The sequence below is a fragment of the Limulus polyphemus genome, unplaced genomic scaffold (assembly GCF_000517525.1).
Source record: "Limulus polyphemus unplaced genomic scaffold, Limulus_polyphemus-2.1.2 Scaffold1848, whole genome shotgun sequence".
Taxonomy (NCBI): domain Eukaryota; kingdom Metazoa; phylum Arthropoda; class Merostomata; order Xiphosura; family Limulidae; genus Limulus; species Limulus polyphemus.
In genome coordinates, this window is record NW_013667458.1 from 137,768 (window position 1) to 157,283 (window position 19,516).

At 30.6% G+C, this 19,516-nt stretch overlaps 1 protein-coding gene across 4 annotated transcripts in view; it reads right to left on the bottom strand.

Moving 5' to 3' along the window:
• The window catches only part of LOC106465144 (zinc finger protein ZFAT-like), a 40,602-nt gene extending 21,578 nt beyond the window's left edge, over positions 1 to 19,024 (bottom strand). Inside the window, exons 1-9 of one of the 4 annotated variants that reach the window (XM_022392977.1) lie at positions 18,966 to 19,024; positions 14,511 to 14,806; positions 13,918 to 14,289; positions 12,280 to 12,447; positions 10,282 to 10,483; positions 9,712 to 9,907; positions 6,738 to 7,023; positions 3,655 to 3,914; positions 1,372 to 1,572 (exon numbers count right to left, since the gene is read on the bottom strand). In XM_022392977.1, coding sequence (XP_022248685.1) covers positions 1,372 to 1,572; positions 3,655 to 3,914; positions 6,738 to 7,023; positions 9,712 to 9,907; positions 10,282 to 10,483; positions 12,280 to 12,447; positions 13,918 to 14,289; positions 14,511 to 14,805 — 1,980 coding nt within the window. In that variant the 5' untranslated portion in view covers position 14,806; positions 18,966 to 19,024. Of the gene's footprint in view, positions 1 to 1,371; positions 1,573 to 3,654; positions 3,915 to 6,737; positions 7,024 to 9,711; positions 9,908 to 10,281; positions 10,484 to 12,279; positions 12,448 to 13,917; positions 14,290 to 14,510; positions 14,807 to 16,571; positions 16,637 to 18,670; positions 18,788 to 18,965 lie in introns of those variants that run through there. The other 3 variants (XM_022392978.1, XM_022392976.1, XM_022392975.1) reach the window with 3 other exon arrangements.
• Between the last annotated feature and the right edge of the window lie 492 nt (positions 19,025 to 19,516).

Genomic DNA, 19,516 nt, shown 5'->3' on the forward strand with positions numbered 1-19,516 from the left:
AAATTCATGAAATAGTAGTTCAATAAAATTTTGAATGAGTCAACAAATGCAATGACATGCCCTTTGATCCGTTACCCATCTGGAGAGAGTTATGGTACAATCCCAAATACTTACCTTATGCTTTGTAGTGTGAACAAGGTTAAATCTGTTCAAAACCCTGATGCTTTCCACAAACCCTATCATGGAATAGGATTATAGTTGAACAAAACTAAGATCCTCATTTTATGATTTTCTTGTTTATAGGACTATATTTGGAAAATGCATACCTACCTTATGTTATTTCATGTGAATAAGACTAAAACTATAAAAAACACAGATATCTTAACTACTTCACAGCTTGTCATATGAGTAGAATTACATCTGTATTAGAATTAGACTTCTACTACAAGTCTTTTGTGGCAAATAGGATTACAGCTGTGTTAACATCAGACCCAGAACTCCACTCCTGTGTGATATGTAGTACTATATCTGTGTTAGTACCCTTGAGTCCTGTATGGTGAATAGGATTACAGCTGTGTTAACATCAGACCCAGGACTCCACTCCTGTGTGATATGTAGTACTATATCTGTGTTAGTACCCTTGAGTCCTGTATGGTGAATAGGATTACGGCTGTGTTAACATCAGACTCCTCATTTCACTCTTGTATATTGAGTGGACTACATCTGTGCTGTGCCCCCCATGGATATTAAAACCCAGTTTCTAACATTGTAAACCTTCAGATTTATAGCTGAGTCACAAGGGGTGGGAGGTTCTTATTTTAAATTATGGCCTATAGTTGATGTTTCTAATTTGTGGACATTCTGGAATCATATAAAGGAATGAAGAAAAGCTACAGCAGAGAAGCACCATGTGATACAGAGAAGTAAAGATGAAGAGTTTATTTAAATATTTCCTTTTCTAGATTAAGAAATTAAAACTTATATAATTTTAAAATTTGAATAATAAATTACATTTTGATTCCAAGTTTACAAACACATATTGATAAAAAAGTTGTATAATTATAACACAATGATCATCACCTGTACACATAGGGTTAATTAATACCACATCCTTCCTTTCAGTCCACTGTGGTGAATAAGTTTATAGCCAGTTTAATACTATATTCATCAAGTCCAGTGTGGTGAGTACTATTACAGCTGGGTTAATATCAGATCTCTCTTGAGTTCTGTGCAGTGAGTAGCATTATATATGTGAAGTGCCAGATCCGACACTGAGCACTGTCAAGTTAAGAGGATTACACTCTTGTTAACATAACACTTCTATCTCAACTTCTTTGTGGTGAACAGGATTATAACTCTACACAATTCAGACACAAGTCCATGTTCTGTTTGGCAACTACATAAGGCTATATAAAAATCATGAGTAAATACCTCGTGCTCTGCTAAGTGACTACGATTACAGCTGTAAAAGTCACATTTTGGACATCTGAAGTAGTTTCCTGTATGTTTTCTCATATGGGTATAGAGATTTCCTTTAGCATTGAAGGCTGATGGGCACTGCAGACACTTGAATGGCTTCAAATTCGTGTGAGTGACACAATGTAGACGAATGTGCGAGAGAGACTTAATTACCTGTAATTGACATCATGCAGAAATAAGTAAGTACAACAGTAATTCACATACATTCTGTTTCTTTCCAGATCATAAGTAAAATAATTACTAAATAAAACACATTATCAAAAAAACTTTTTTTCAAATACACACTATTCTATTTTTTACATATGGCATATTCTACACTCATTTATTTTCTTTGTACCTATTTCACTATTTTTTTTCTTCAGATAATGAAATTGGAAAGGAATACTGCTATAAAAAAAATTAACATTTTAAAAGAGGTTTTCGCTCACTTTTAATATATTATATTTTAAAATTTGATGTTTATATCACCGTAGTTATTATTTACCAATTTAAACTATTTATTAAATAAGGAGAAATGATGATTAACCATATTATGACAGGTATCTGTATTTTACAGAAACTCGTAACCACCCTATAACCATAGTGGTATATTTATGATGTTAGAAAAACACGTAGGTTCAAGAAGTCTTGATATAAATGACTAAAAACCTTATAACATGGTGGTATACATACTATAACTCTGAAAGTACTTATTGTATCTTCACGAAATTTGGCAAGCTTTCAGTAAACTTTAAGTCTTTCGTAAAAAAAATAAAAATTGTTCATTAAGTAATTTACTAAAATTTTTTGTTTAATTATATGGTGTCAGAGTGTTGACTGCTCTGAGTGCAAAGTGATTTTCACATTAAGATTAAGAATACTTTTCTTGATCTGAAAATTTTCAAATTTTTTTTGCATAATCCCTAAAACCTCCTAAATAAATACCAAATAATTTTTCAAAAAACTTAATATTTTATCTGTTATTTTCTTTATCCTAACTCAATACGAGGTTGGTTAAGATGACTAACATGAAACTTGATTTATTTATCCTAAACAGCTTAAATATTGTAACAGTATACATTTGTTTATACTTAAATTTTATTGTTTTATTGCCCTTTGAATGGTGTTTCAACTAATATTCCTGCCATAAAATTTGAGATTACTTGGCAAAAGTGCAGCTCACATTACCCTATTAAATTACATAACACATGGGCTAATCACCAGATGCTTGCAAGCATACCTCATAAAAAAAATTGATATTATTATTCTTTATTTCATCTAATCTAAACTTAACTAACCTAAAAAGTTTCTAATTTTTACATTTTATAATAATAAATAGAGTACACATGAAAAACAAGAAATAAAGTACTTACCCGGGTCACCCTCTTTTTACTGTCGACTGTCAAAAACACTTAACCCTACTTTTTTATACTAATGGTACAACTGCATTAAGTAATTTTTTTATTAAATTAAGTAATGCTCCAAAGAACACAGAATAATAACATGCAAGATGCAGACCATGTTCATTAACTATCACAACTATTCTGACTTTCTAACTATGCAACAAGAGCCATTAGAATTTCAGCTAAGCCTGTCAATGTCTTTTCCATGGGAATCAATTTTGAACTGGAAGCGAAACTGACAATTACCTGTGCAGAAAACAAAATAATATAATACATCATTTGATATACTGAAACTTTGGCTTTCTATTGGTTATAAATAATACAGTATTAAACATCAAAAAGAACCATTGGCAATTTGTGAAAAAGGATGTGGCAGGAGGGTCTCATTTTCAAGTTTATGGCTCTGAAACCATATAAGATTCAAAGTTATAAAAATTACGTTTTGCCTGAGCAATAACTACATTATAATGAGTAATTTACATTGAACTCTACAGTTCTCAGAGGGGTGGTTAATAAATTAAAGAAAAGGGAAGACATAGATAACAAATGTCACAATTCTCATGCTAGGGAAGATTGAAGTTTTTTAAAAATATTTCCTCATAAAATTAAGAAATCAAAATTTAAATAATATTAAAATTTGATTTAATGATTACATTTTGATTCCAAGTTTATGTGTATATATTAACAATAAAGTAGTTTAAATAAATTTTGAACTTAACTCTGTGAAAGGTTGTGACATGAACACTTGCGAAATAGTTAAAGAATACTTTGCCCAAAAAATTCTACTAATGAAAATATAATGTATGACACTACAGTAGTGAAATATACAGTTTAGCTTCCCAAAAATACCCACCTTCTTGCAAACATTGCATGAGAAAACAATGAGCTCATTATTTTCTCTTCGCTTGGGTCGTCCAGTTAACTCAGTGTTAACTTCTTGTGATACCTCATGTCTTACAAACATGTCATCAACACAACTGAGGTCAACAGCATTCACCTTCTCTTCAAATTCTGCTTGTTCTTCTTTAGAATTGAAAATAGGTACATGGAAAGGGTCCTCTCGCCAATTTCTTTTAGGCTTTTCATCGACTGCCATAGGATCTTCAACAAGAACTGTAAGATTATAAAAAAAGAGCAGATTATTTAAGTTTAACTTGAAACTTAAACACTTAATATAGTTAACAATACTTTACATTTTGATATGTTTATTGAAAATTTTGATGATTAAATTGATAGTTATTGGAAGTTTTTATACCACGGCCAAAGCTAAGTTCTATACTGTTAGATTTTGCCTTGCCATATGCTTAGAATGATATTCATTTAAATAATTTTTGTCATCAGTTATATCTATTCAAGGTTTAAGAATTGCAGTTCACATATATATATTGCGAGCAGTGGTGTTTGTCCAAACGTTCTTCTATCTCCCATTTACAGTGGCTACTTAACACACTGTATTTGAAAAGCTGCACATACAGGCAAAGCTCAACATTGACTTTTGAAATGATGGGAGAACAGGCATGAATACTGTTGATGCCAAATTTTATTTTGCAAGCAGGATATTCTACACTAAATTTTTAGGAATTAATCACACTATCATTCACATTTCAAAATGTGACACAATTTAAAGAATAAAAATGTAGATTTACCACAAGTTATTGTTGAGTGGCTCTTAGACTAACTAAGATGTTCAACAATTACTTTTCACGGTGGGTGGTATAAGTAGCTCAGATCTTTGGCTCTGAGTGAAATCAAGACTGCAACACAATTAACCTTTTCAAAGTCCATGAAATAAGTTAAATGATAAAAAAGAAATTAGTTTTCTTTTTTAACAAACTAATTTTTAAAACTGTTTTCTACAGATACCAGTAAGACTGACATGGTTGAGTTTCATCACTATTACAAATGTATCTGACTTTATCTTGAAAATATTTAACCTTACATTCAACAGAATCCATATGGACCCCCAATGGATTGCTAAACAAAGTTTTTCAACAATTTATGCAAGAAATTGCTTGTGGGTTCATTACTTTGTTAGTAACATGTCCCTAATAACATATGAATGAGGTACATAAAATAATTTAAACAAAATACCATCAATATTACAATTCCACAAAGTTTTTCTGGAGTTCTCATATCTTTTACAAACTTTTTCCTAATATTTTTGGTCCTTTCTTCACACTGAATGTTGTGGCATGAACAAACATAAAATAACTCAATACGATATAACCCTACCAGCAGTGAACAGTATGTAAACAATTTGGTAATTTGAAGAGTAAACTGATCTTTAAAACATACTCGCAAAAAATCCAGTGAAGAGCTATAAACAGATTTTATTACATTTTTTGTAAACAAAATCATCATACATTAGGTTCTAAAGTGGCAAGATGTCAAGCACTATATATATAGCAAAAACAAATTTCACAAAACAAAAAACTACAGATATCCTCCACAGATTGAGATGTCCATTCACCTAAACGTCTTATAAAAGGTGTTGAAACTTCATGTTTGTAGAGATAAGAGACTAGTAATTCAGCTTCTGCTTCATCATGGTATTATTTCTAGATCCGCTTTGAAGTACATCACAGTACTCATGTGATGAATGGTTATTTTCACTTGCATCAAATACCATTTACTTTTAAAAATGTACATAAAAACTTATAATAATTGAGTTTTTATGTTCACAAATTCATATGCATTCACAAAATAAGCTTTTTTTATTTTAGAATTTTAAATAGGATGAAATATGTTACATCGTTTTTCATGATCTTAATCAATAATAATCTCCCACTCTCAAAATTAATGCCCAAAGTATGAGTAATTATATGGATACTCAACACTCAGAGATGTTAAAACTAAAATTATCATTTACATATTTCAAATGACAGTAAATAACTTTTATTGGTCAAAGATATTTTGTTTGACTGTTTTTTTTCCCAAATACTTTCCATAAGATACTGCCATAAAAGATATTTTTTGAAGCTGTTGTTCTCAATACAAGTACAATGACAAGAAAACACAGAATATAATACGTAAAATCAAAGATTAGTCCAATTCAGCACCCACTACTACAATGATGGTGTCTGTTTTACAATTTTAGATGTCATAAGACTGGAACCAAAGTGTCCAAGTCCTATACTGAAACTATTCTTTAAAAAACGACTTTATTAAGATGGTTTTTCAGTAGCAAGTCTGACAGGCATATGTTTCAGTGTTTATGAAACCAAGTATGTAACATTATTTCCCACTCAATAGCACATAGCAGTTGTAAAAATGTTCATTAAAAAATCTTTAAGTTGATTCTTGAGCAGTCAAAAACCCACCTTTATACTGCAACCAAACCTGCAATGAAGGCGTCTCTGTTGATTAAAAGCATTAAGAAAAAATAAGCTAACCATTACCAACTGCTGATTTCTTTTTACCAAAAAATAGTTATCTGTGGCTATTAAAAATTATTCATACTTTTTAACACTGAGCTAGATGTAGTGCATAAGTAACTTTAGCTGAAAAAAGTGATGTTTACTCTTGATGGGGTAACTTAAGCCTTGCATTTGCAACTGAGATTTTTAAAACTTCAAGAAGTAAAATCTACATTTATTTGTCATTAATATATCACAAAACATAAAAAAAAGGTTTTTAGTATAAAATTAAGCTTGATAATTACAACTTATTTTTCTTCCTGGAAAAAAATAAATATAAAAAGCAATTAATTATTCAAGTGATATAGAGGTTACAAATTAACATTTTCAATTCCTGTAAAATAATTTTTATTTGAATTATAATCTAATCAAATGCCTTTCTATTCTAACTATGGCAATTTAATTTTTATGTGTCACAGAATCATTCTTTAGCAGTTATTATACATATTACAGTAAAACATGTTAATGAAATATATTAGTTTTTATGTAGACAAGAAATGAAATTCACATCATTACTTACTGGATGAAAAGTGGGACAAATGTGTTTGTTCCTCATTTTCTGTTTCAAGAATGCATTTTTCAGTCATGAATTCCCTATTAATTCTTCTTCTATTGCTCCTGCCTCTTCCTCGACCACGACCTCTTTTTCGATTTCCTCCTCTGGACCATGGAGGGTTGTCAATAACTGAAGAAATGGTAAAATCTGCAGTCAAGTCTGTATCAACTTCATCATCATCTTCTTCTTTACAAACTTCATCATTTCCTGCTAGAAGATCATTTGGACCAGTTGTTTTTTCTTTATTATCCTGCCCATTAGAAAGAACTACAAGTAAGATAATATTACAACAGTTATTTGTAATTTTTTTTGATACTACAAAATCTAAGGTTAAAGTGTTTGACATAACAATCTAATTCTTAGAAATTCTGAATAATCGTTTGTTATACATAATTAACTATATGAAATGAAATGACAAAAAATGATATTGTAATAGAGTTCTTTTACATACACACATCTAAGTCAGGCAAGGACTGCAGCAATGATTCGATTACATCTCTTGTTCGATAACGAGGAACCCACTTTGAGACTAATAATGGCTGGAGACGGCTTGAATGGGTAAGGAAGAAAAACTTGTATTAAAGTTTTTCTTCATTACCCATTCAAGCCGTCTCCAGCCATTATACATCCCTTGTATTTATGTTTTAATCCTATGTGTACAGGTGGGGGTCAAAGTGTGCATGTCATGAACTTTTACACAGTGCCATTCAACATGTTATTATGTATTTGATGTCAGAGTTATCAACTATTCATTTTACCCTACATTACTGATTTAGCAATAGTTCATGGTAGAGGTAACAATATATATAGATACTTGAAAAAACTGTAAGTATGCATGCCAGGGCTTGATTTTAAAGGTCGTCCAAGACAACTATAAACTTCCTTGGACGACCAACTTAAACCCCAGTGTGGTTCGATGGATGACTAGCACCGCGGAACAGACCCTTACTCAAAACAGCATCGCAGCCTACTGTACAATTATCCATGCCCACACTACACATGTAATGTTGACTCTGATCCTCGACCAAAATCATCGGTAAATTCCCTAACTATGAACTTGAAAATTTTAACTCCCACAAAAATATCATTTGGTTCGCTTTTTTTTGTTTACAAAAGAGTGTACTTTGTTCAAGAAAAATGTAGGTACAATCCACCAAAGGGGCTAAAAAAAATTAGGAAAAGTTTGCTTTTGTAATTGGCTAATAATGCAAGTTTAGTCACTAAATTTTCTATCTTGGAAAAGCTGCACCACTGTGCATTTTATGCACATACATTTTGTATAGAGTTCAAATGAGTGTGAATGGCTATGCCTGGTAACACAGTACAGTGTATATAGCTCAATTAGTTACATTACAACACACACCGTATCACGCAATGTTTGTATGCATATGTATGGGCGAGCAGGAATTTGCAACAAAATCAAATACTGATAACACAAATATTTAGGGAGGTTAAATTCTAGTACAGATGCTTAAGACAATAAAACTAACATGGCTGTCTCAACTTCTTACCAATAAACCTTCAATACGAACTAAAACGATCATATTTACAAAATTAAACTCGAATTTTATCATTAATCATAACAGTTGAAACATTGACCTCCTTTCGATTATGCATGTATAGGCTTAAGGCTAACATTAGATAGACGTTTTTTGTTTTTTTAAATTTTCACACAAAGTTGCATGAGGGCTATCTGTGCTAGCCGTCCCTAATTTAGCAGTGAAAGACTAGAGGGAAGGCAATCAGTCATCATCACCCACTGCCAACTCTTTTACCAACAAATAGTGGGACTGACTGTCACATTAAAATGCCCCCACAGCTGAAAGGGTGAGCATGTTTGGTGAGATGCGGGTTCGAACCCGCGACCCTCAGATTGCAATTCATGGGCCAAGAATCATGGTATCGACCCATTAGATGTGGTCATAAGTTCTGCTGCTGCAGTAAGAGCAGTCGTAGTCATGACCACCCAAAACTGCGAGTGCATAACTCCTGAAATTGAAAGAGGAGAGAAGATAAAATACAATAAGTCATTACTTTCCAAGAAACAGAACAAAAACGTAAAATAACAAATTAACTAAAGAAGAAATTCATGAAAGTAAAAACATGTGGATAGGTTAATTAAACTGCGAGCAGAAAAAATGCCTAAGCAATAGGGCTGCTGATCGAGAAGTCATTAACATGTGCATAATTAGAGAGGGCACTAGTTACGATAGGGGTAGTGTCGCACTTTTATTGGTGAAGGGTGCTGCATGATCATTTGCATGTTAGTATGCAGTAATAAGTGAAAATAACAAGGCTATTGACTAGCGAAAATTTGCGCCGATAGAGGGCAGCACAAGTAAAGAAAGCTTTTTTTTTATATCATATGGGAAAAAACATTTCAATATATATATATATATGTATCTTGAAAGTTTGACATTACAAGGAACAAAAAACATTTTGAAGTTTCAAAAATGTTAAAGAAAACAGCATACGAGTCATAACAAAAACTGTAAAATTACAAGTTTTTAGAGATGACTGACATGAGTAAGAACTCATTTTAAAACGAAATTAGAGAAAAAACAATATTTTTAAATTTTATAGTTGTTTGAAAATACATGAATCTATATATATTCTACCCATCATTATACTGATTGTCTTCACTGCTAGATGCTACATTACATGGTTCTGAAAGCTGGTAGCATTACTCAAGATAACATGTATGCTGTCAGCAGAAGTTTCTAGTGAACAAATCTTAACATCTTAACTAGCATTTTATTTCAGCTGATTAACACAAGTACAGCGTATTAACAAGTTACTGATAAGTATTTCTTGAATTTAGTCTAATCATATAATTAATATCAAATGAATCAACTCTGTAAGAAAAGATTAAAATGTATTATACAACATTATTAAAATAATGTAAAATACGATGAGACATAATTAATATAAAACTTGCTTCTTTTTCTTCAATTTTCACTAAAGGATCAATATAATCTCCCACACCAAGACACTTATGTCCCAAAAGGTGACGCTCCTTAGTAAAAGACCTTTGACACTTGGTACAAGAGTAACGTCCATCTGGACCAGGTTGTGGAGGTGCTGGAGGATCAGGGGACTTTTCTGATTGTGTTGGTTGCAATAAGTCTGTTGATCTGAGGATGTACATATTTATACATAGAACATCATTAAAGTAGTTTTTCTAGAACTTACTGTATAAAATTTATTTGTATTGCTAACTTTTTAATATAATCTTACTGTATATTATGAGGATGCAGGTGGAACTAGAACATACAGCTCTTAATAAACTATTGAAATAAAACAAAGATATGGAATCAAAACATTACAGGAAACAAAAAAAAATTAAACAGAAGCTAATACAACTGTGATTATCTTGTATATTAAAACAATACATTTATGGTTTACCAGTTAAAAATTCTATTTCTGTAAGCAAATCATTTTTTTTCTAGAACAGAGCATAAAAGTAAAGAATATAATAACTGTCTTTTGTAAAATATTTAAACCGTACTTTTGTTGTTCACTTTTGCGAGGCCTTCCTCTTCTTCTTTTAACTGGTGGCCCATCTTGTGTTTGAGATGATTCACTAAATGGTTCCAAATACAGACGGACACTTGTAGTGTTTACGGAGCTTGTTGTGTCAACTGGTGTGAAGGACAGCTTTTCTCTCACCTTTGTTCCCGAATCAACATCTACTTGTGTCACACTTGCATCTGAAATGGGAAGTTTAAGAATACAAAGAAAAAATTTAGAGTTCATTAAGCAAATATTTTGAGTAATGATAACTATACAGATCACATCAAAAATGGAAAATATACAGTAGTAGCTATATTGTAAGTAAATGCAACTTTTATCAAAATTAGCTAAGCAGCATATGATACAACAGACTACAAAATTACCATCAGCTACACCAGATTAATTATAATGTATACAATGATTAAGTTTGAGTGGTTTTTTTTAAATACCAAAGTGTACAAGCAAATCTAAGTTTTATAGAAAAAAAGATATCCTTTACATATACAAGTTGTTGGATAGCAATAAAATTAATGAAGTGATGAAAATAATAAATTATTAAAATTTTTCCATCCAAACTTTAGTTCATCTATCAAAGGTCTCCCTGCTTAGCATTTAATTTGTTGGGTTCATTTGCCATGTCTACTGAATACTGACAAAATATTTTCTAAAAATTCACCACTAATGGCCAGCTTCTCCATATTAGCATAAATATTTTAAATATATCATCTAACTTCTATTTCTAGATGTCTTGTAGATCTAGACCATATCCAAAAATCCCCGAATGTTTCACGGCGATCAGAGATCGGGAAGTTACTTCTGCTAAACTTGTATATCACTAACTTGAGAGCCATGTATTGTGACAAATATCTGACAATAAATTAAAGTGCTTTTTCTACTTTTACTTTATTAAACAACCCAAGGTTGGTTATGCAATAAATTCCTCATAGGAAACATTCTTTTTCTCTCAGCATATCATTCTATAGGACTGGAAGTGGAAAATAAAAGGTATAAAATAATAAGTGTGTTCATATGTTATCAAAGGTTCTTCTAAGTTTATAAAATATATGTATGATAAATGTCCACCTGCATAAGCTTCATAAAACCATCACTAAAACATTCTTTATAGCAAATTGTTTATTTGTAATTGGTTAATAAAGAAAATCATTAAAAAATAATAATAAATACCTTAAGTTTGATAATAATTTTATCCAGAAGTACTAGAAACAGAATTTCCATAAGTTTGTAAATTGCTACATTTTTGTGCAGATTTATCAAACTCTTCAATATATATTTAGACATACCACAAACAGAAGTTTCCATGATGTAATATAACTATATTCAATTACCTATACTCATTAATGGTTTGATTTTCAGTTTTGCTTCAGATAAGTAGCTTGCTCTCATAGGAAGTTAGTATTAATAATCATATTTACATGTATATTTACAATCTAACTCCAATAGTGCATTACAACAAAAAGACATTGTTTAACTTCTTTAACTCATATTATAGGACTTAAGAACAAAAAAGATTTTGCAGATAAAGTTAATATCTCATTATACGAGTTGATAGAAGTGTTTAAAATATCAAAAAGTACTAAAACTATGAAAATCATAAATAATGAACTCTATCACTTCACTATTCATTTAAATACAGTATACTAATTACAAAACATTCCTTATTTCTCCACCAGGTAGCACTAATGGTTTATGTACTTCATATTTTCTACAGAACCACTAAAATATGTCTGTAATTTAAAGATAAAATTAGAAATAAAGTTCTGACTCATAATCCAAAAAAAAAAATTATCTTTGCTTGCTATGACACAAATTTGTGTAACAAAATGACAGTTCTGTAAAATTATCAGTAATATGATATGGTTATGAATAATTTTACAGATAATTAATACAGGAGATAAGTTATTGGTATCAATTTCCTTCAACATTATTTTGTCTTGATATATATATATATAAAAAAAGACATAATTTGACTCACTACTGCATGCTAGAGGAGCGAGCCTAGATATGAACTGCAATGACTCAGGACTACCAGATGTTACCAACTCATTATGAATATCCTGAAGGTGTTTAATAATTTCTTTTTCACAAAGAGAAAAGCAATGACAAATAGAGCAGGCAAAGATATCTCCTGGCTGGTTGTTTTCTGAAATGATAATAAAACATATGTTACATACCATACATATACGTTGTGATCTAAATCTCTTAATATTATGTCTTCCCAGAACAACAACCCTAGTGTGAATATGTATACAAACACCAACATAGGTTCTGTCAACACACACCATAGATTCAATTATAAACCAAAACTATTTTTATTACAATACATAATCTCTAGCTATACTCAATTTTTTATTTGCACAATGACATGTACACAACACACACCTATAACAAAGGTACACAATGGAAATATCAGTGATCAAGAAAGTCTGTGTCTTTTTAAGTTATCCTTTCAACTCATAAAATGATGAATGTGATTGGTTGCTACTAAGTGCAGACACAGTAGCAAAGGATTTTCAATAAATTTCCTTTAAGTAGATAGTAGCCAAGTGGGAGGATGGAAGGAAGAAACAGTCCACAAACCTTACTTCAACAGAAGAATGGATAAAGTACATCAAAGCTATCTATTTGATAACAAATAAAAAAAAATGAGAGGGGGGATTTGTGTGGAATTATTTTAAATTTTTGCTAAACAGAAAGAACTACGAAATTAATTCTTACCTTTAAAAAAAATCTTTTGCAATATAATGGTATCTATACAATTTTGAGTCGGCAACTGTTTGTAATGTTTTCAAAAATATATTGACAATACTATAACACAGTTCAAGTAAAACAATTTATATAACACTGACAGTTTTTGAGTTCACAAGTTCTCATAAGTACTGCCTACTCCATTTTTCAACAGAACTATTTTCATTATTCGTGCCATTTTTTAATCATAAAGCAAAAACTTGTTCTATGTATTATGTAATAACTTTTATCAGTAATAATTACTTTTAACAATAATAAATAACCATAACTATGAGTAACAGACAAACTACAAAAAGCTTCTATAACCACTCAGTCTTAGGTTATCAACTAGGTACCCTTGCTACTAGTGGTGATTTTGGTTCTTTTTCATTTATAATGATAGTTAGCATGATCTAATGACACCAAGAAAGAATGTCAAAAAACAAACCAATAAACATTTATTTTTTAAAAGGGTAGCACACAAAGTAATGTCAGTACTTAATTCACTAGGTAAAGTTCTTATCTACAGTAATCCTAAAAGTTATTTTACATACAATTTATTTTCTTTAAAACACCATAGATATACTTCTCCATTTTATTGTAATGGATGGACATTTAAAAATTATTTAAATTGTTTCATAAAAAAGACAAAAAAAAAGAAAGTTAAGTTTCTAATAAATAAAAATACTCAATACTGAAACACAAAATACATTATAACCATCACACACACATTACCATTTACAAACATACATGCTTGCTATAATAATTTGCTACTTACTGCCATAAAGTGTGTATAAATAGATGTGTATAAACATAAATATTTCCAGTAAACATTCATGCAATTCTATCAGTTAATATCAGTTAGAGCAACAAAATGAACTCTTACTAATTGATTGGAAATTTCCCTTCACTTCTGCACAGCTAGCAGTTGTTATTAAAGATCTGTTTGGATTCTCTTCTTCTAGGGTCATTACTTCATTGCCAGAATTAAGAGTGGTAAAGCTCTCCAAGGACATAGTTGGATTTCTGGATAAACTAACATTACTGGATATAGCTGTGCACTGTTCTGGTAGAGTCAAGATCATCTGACTTGTTCCATTCTCAAGGCCTTCCTGAGAAGGACACTGTGTAAGAGCTAGAACTTCAGATTCATTACTGCCTGGCTGAACTATCTGTATATTCCCCATGAGAGTGATGTTTCCATTAGGATCAGGCAAAAAAGTTACTCCTTCTAGCTCTTCTACAGTCAAGCCTGTAACTAAAGTTTCACATTATACTAATGCCTAAAACTAAGAGATTTGTAGTTACGCACAGATATATATTAAACTCCCTTTATGATCAGTTACTGAAAATATATTACTTTGTTAAAACACTTATTTTTATCAAAAAGTACTTCTAGTATTAATAAAACATGAAATTTTCACAAATAAAATCTTTCAATGGCAGCTATGAATCTGATAATATTATGACAAATCGTACCACATGTTTCAACTGCATCTTGAATTACACTTCCTGTTGTTCTTTCTTCCTCAACTGTTTGGTTTTCTGGTTGCTTAGGTTCAGCCTGAACACCAGGATTTAATGAAATGGCCTCTTTCTCAAAATCCAGCTGGTGCTGGTGTTTTTCAAGGACATGTTGGTTCCATTTATCTTGTGTGTGGAAATGAGTTTTACATTCATCACAGGTTATTGTACCTAAGGTTTTTTTGTGATCTACAAATTTTTCAATATCATGGAACTCTTCTTGACATATTCCACAAATGAAGACATCCATTCTAATAGAAAAAAAAATACAATATTAATATTTACTTAAACAATTTAAACCATCATTTTATTAAATACCAAAATAGCCAATATATATATATATGTGATGTGAAAAAATGGCCCCACCAAAATGAAATAGCATTAATAAAATTTTTAGAAGCTTTAGTGTGAATATTAAAAAGTAAACAAGATCACTGTACTTTTAAATATCTCTTACTTCTGAACAAGATTTTTAATTCTGTTAAGAAACTCAAGTTTGTGTTAAATGCAAATTAATCAATATTTTGCTTCAGATACATATAAAAAAGAACTCATTTCATTTATGTACTCAACCAACAATTGGTCCAGTTATCAATGCTATTTTCCAGTTTTGAACAACTCGACTTTCAAGATCTACATATGCCGATGTTTCCGTTTATCAACGTTATATTTTAAGATCTGTGCAAGAACTCAGCTAACAGATGTTTCCGCATATAAAAGCTATCTTCAAAAAAATATTGTATTATATTTTCAGGTTTAGAAACTACTGTTCATTCAATGTCTTTATGTTTTTACATTTAATATGACACATGTTTGCTTGTTTATGGCAATATTTTACACATTTGCTTTTATATAACATTTTTTTATTTTATCCAAATAATTACGTATGATATAACCAACCACATTATTTTAAAAAAACATTTAATATTTTCAAGTTCTTTATGAAAATATTTATATGTGCTAGCAATTTAGTTTGATAAATTAGTATATAAACGTGACATTTTAAACAGATCTGAAATTAAGCTGTCAAAATTGGAATTTTTTTGCTATTATGATACACTTCACATTTAAACAACTGAATGGTTATAAACACATATAAGAGACCATGAATATTTAGTGATGAATAACAAATCAAGCTTATTAGATCACATGCCTGGCAAATGTGACGTAGTTATAATGCACATCACAGTTTCAAATTCTCACTAGTGTGTTTGTGTTTTTCTTATAGCAAAGCCACATCAGGCTATCTGCTGTGTCCATCAAGGGGAATCAAACCCTTCATTTTAGCCTTGTAAATTCATAGACTTACCACTGTCCTAGCAGGGGACACTCACTAGAGAATGTAGTGAGGAAAACATAAGAATAAAAGATGTCACTGATTAACCCCAAAAAAAAAGTCAGAGCTGGATAAAATGAATTCAATGGTTAACTTATTGGTGCATGTAAAGGAATAATTCACAGTTTTTTACTTCCTTTAAGAGTCCACAATATGGATAAGATGTTGTGAACTTTGTGCCTGTTGAAGAGATCACATTCATGCATGAGGCTTGTTGGATGTGATGTGGTATAGGCATACCTTCAGACACATGAAGCATAGCTGCACAGAAAATTAGCCATATAGTTCTTGAAGTTCCAAATAGCATACTGAAGATGAGTGGAAAGTTATTCTTAGCCAAGCTGTTCCATTGTTAAACTTGCCAAGTAGGCTTGTAAGTGGTCTAGTCTGTCAGGGCTTTCATGTAGCAAACTATATGTATGAAGGAAATCCTACCATAAATATTTTATTTGTATAGAGATAAACATTGCATTCTTACAATTTTTAGTTTCTTGAACAACCGAAGTCCGATATTAATATGTAGAACAAATGTGAACAGAATATATCCTAGATCCTTTTAATAATTTCACAACACACCGTATGTATTGTTGTCGAGTTATTTTTGTTCTTCCAATCTTTTATCTACTTCTCTTTTTTATAATGTTTGAGTCCTTGTTAGAAGATATCTAAAATGCTCTAACTTTCTCAATGACTTTGCAGATCTGCAGCCAATTGTGATGGTCAATCCCATGATGGTCAATCCCACTCATTCTACCAAATTGATGTCTACCAGGCCTTCAACTGCATGCTTTGAGGACATATTGATGACTCACAGTTTTACTGTGAAATTAAAGTTCAAAATATCTCTATGTATAAAACTGATTACCTAAAAATACTCATAATTATAAGCACATATAGTCTTGCTTACCGAAGTATACAATTTATTTGTGGATGTAAACAATCTTATTTTTTACTTTTTTTTTTAAAGTTAAACAGAAACTGAATGCAAGAATAATAACAAAGTACATGTAATTCAGAGACAAACACTACATTCACTAAAACTCTTGACTTCTGAAGCAAGATGCTATAATAAAAAAGTTATAAAAGTACACATGTTGCTGTATAATTCAAGTTTTGACAATGCAGCAAAGTACTAGAGCTAGGCCTATCAATACAAATTTTATTACAATTAAAAATAATTAAATGCAATGTTCATACATGTTCAGAAAAAATATATTATACCTGCTCAAATAATACACATTTAAAACTTGCAGGGCCAAAGATACTGTTTCAAATTAATCCATAGTATGCTGTAACAATAATAAACTTTTATTCTTGCAATAATGGCAGAAGCTGTACACACCACTGATGTAAATAAGATAAAGATAATACATTGCATATGGTCAGTGGCTAAATTGTAATTTTGAAGGAAGGGGAAATTCCTTTTATGATTCACTTTGCAGTAAACAGACTTTATACACATAGCCTTGTTCAGAAGCATTAGGTACCTCCTAAGTTCTTTGTATTGAATCTACACTTTATATCACTAAATGACATCAAACTCCTGTGCATACATGCAGCACAAAAACATTTATGTGGTTTGTTTTGCCATGGATTGATCTCTGATGTTTACATTTTTTCTTCCAACTAGAGGACCATAACCACTAATGGCCCAAATGGTAAAAGGACAGGTTGCCATTCTGTCCTAATTTAACCTCAATGTATACTGCAGAGGTGGGCATAATATTAAGAGTTTACTGGTACTGTATATATATATATATATATATAATTATATATATATACATACACAGTACATTGCATGCAAGATATTGACTTTTTATATCTTACATAAACAAGCTGATTTTTTTGAAAAAAGCAGTGATTATCCACATAAAACTTCATTTGTATTACAAAGCAATATGAAGTCTTCCAGGGAAATCTAATACCACTTTAACATATCTATAAAAACAATACTTATCTCCACTTTTAAACTTTATGAAGTCAGGAAATACCTCTTTTTTGAGAAGTATGAAAATGACAAGTTATCATATTACATAATTTGCAGTTTTCACTATGAATCATAAGGTAACCCACATTTTATACTATATAATTATAATTATAAAAATTACTGACTCACAATCATCACTTAAGAGATTTAATATGTACATAATTGCTATGTATATTGCCTTTTTTAATTAATAATACATATACTAGACAGTAATACTAAACATTTTTAAATTACACTATCTTTCTCACTAATGAGATTCTTACATTTACAGTCAAAACTGACAAGTATCATTACCGATACAAAATCAACAGAAAACTACCAATTACAGTCAACAGACATAAAGGCTAAAGATTACAATTTACAATGGTAAATAGTATTGTGACTACTGTGTTCCTGATAGTATTAATTAGTTGCAGTGCTGGTTGTAAATCTAAAACTTTAAAAAGCTGTTCGAATATAACTTAGAAGAACTTGGTCCATATCAAATAGTAAAAAACCGAATCCCTTGCCCAATATTTGAGCTAAAATCGGTGTTAGAATGTTCTAGAATTAGAAATAGTACTATATAAGTTATTATTAGTACTAGTAGAATTTCAATACACTATACCATAATATTATTAATATAATAATAACAAAAATTAATATTAAGTTGATGATTAACAATAACGATAACACTGTGCATTTTACAGAAATGTAAAATATTAACTATAAGTATAAAAGTTTAACTTTAACTAAACCAGTATTTAGTTCACTGATTTTGTAATTCAGAAATTTTATTCTGATTTTACTTACAACTTATAAGCATTGCTGTTCTTAAACAAACATTGTTCCTATTTTCCCATAAAATGATTGTATAAATGCAATTCAAAACCTTAATAGTAATAGAAATATTAGAAATACACATTATTTAAATCGACGCCATATTCTGACCGACATTTACACATACACAACACAGTATAGTTTGTTCTAACAAAATTGTAAGTTTAAGTTCTTTTTTCAAGCTTTCTTGTCACAATATTTTTTCATAAATAATATACTCAAATTTTATACCATATACGGCAGAAGACAATTTATAACTAGTTAATACCTTGTTTCGAAAATGAAGTGAATTTTCCGAGAACTAATACTAAAATTACGAGTGCTTACAATCGGATATGACGTTAAAATCACGTGATAAAGCGCACTCATTCGGAGTCTTGTTATCAGAGTGTACCCATGGTGTTGTTATCATTCAACGGAAAGAAAGACTTAGGGTTTCTTCGTTGTTTCATAGAAGCCTTAATAAAATTAAAAGAAGAATAAGGATATTGTAGAAAGTAAATATGACATCTCGGATAAATCTACTTGCGAAAAAACTGAAGGATTTACTGTAGCCTTTAGTGTAGGATAAAATATTAAAAATGCGATAAACTCTGGGTTAACCCATTTTCCAAACAAAGTATCTCTCTCGATGACGAGGAACCCACTTTGAGACCAATAATGGTTGGAGATGGCTTGAATGGGTAATGAAGAAAAACTTTAATATAAGATTAACATAACAGCAAATGCACAACGCTTCGACAAGGTTTTGTCATCATCAAGTACAGAGACTGATGACAAAACCTAGTCAAAACGTTGTACATTTGCTGTTATGTTAAT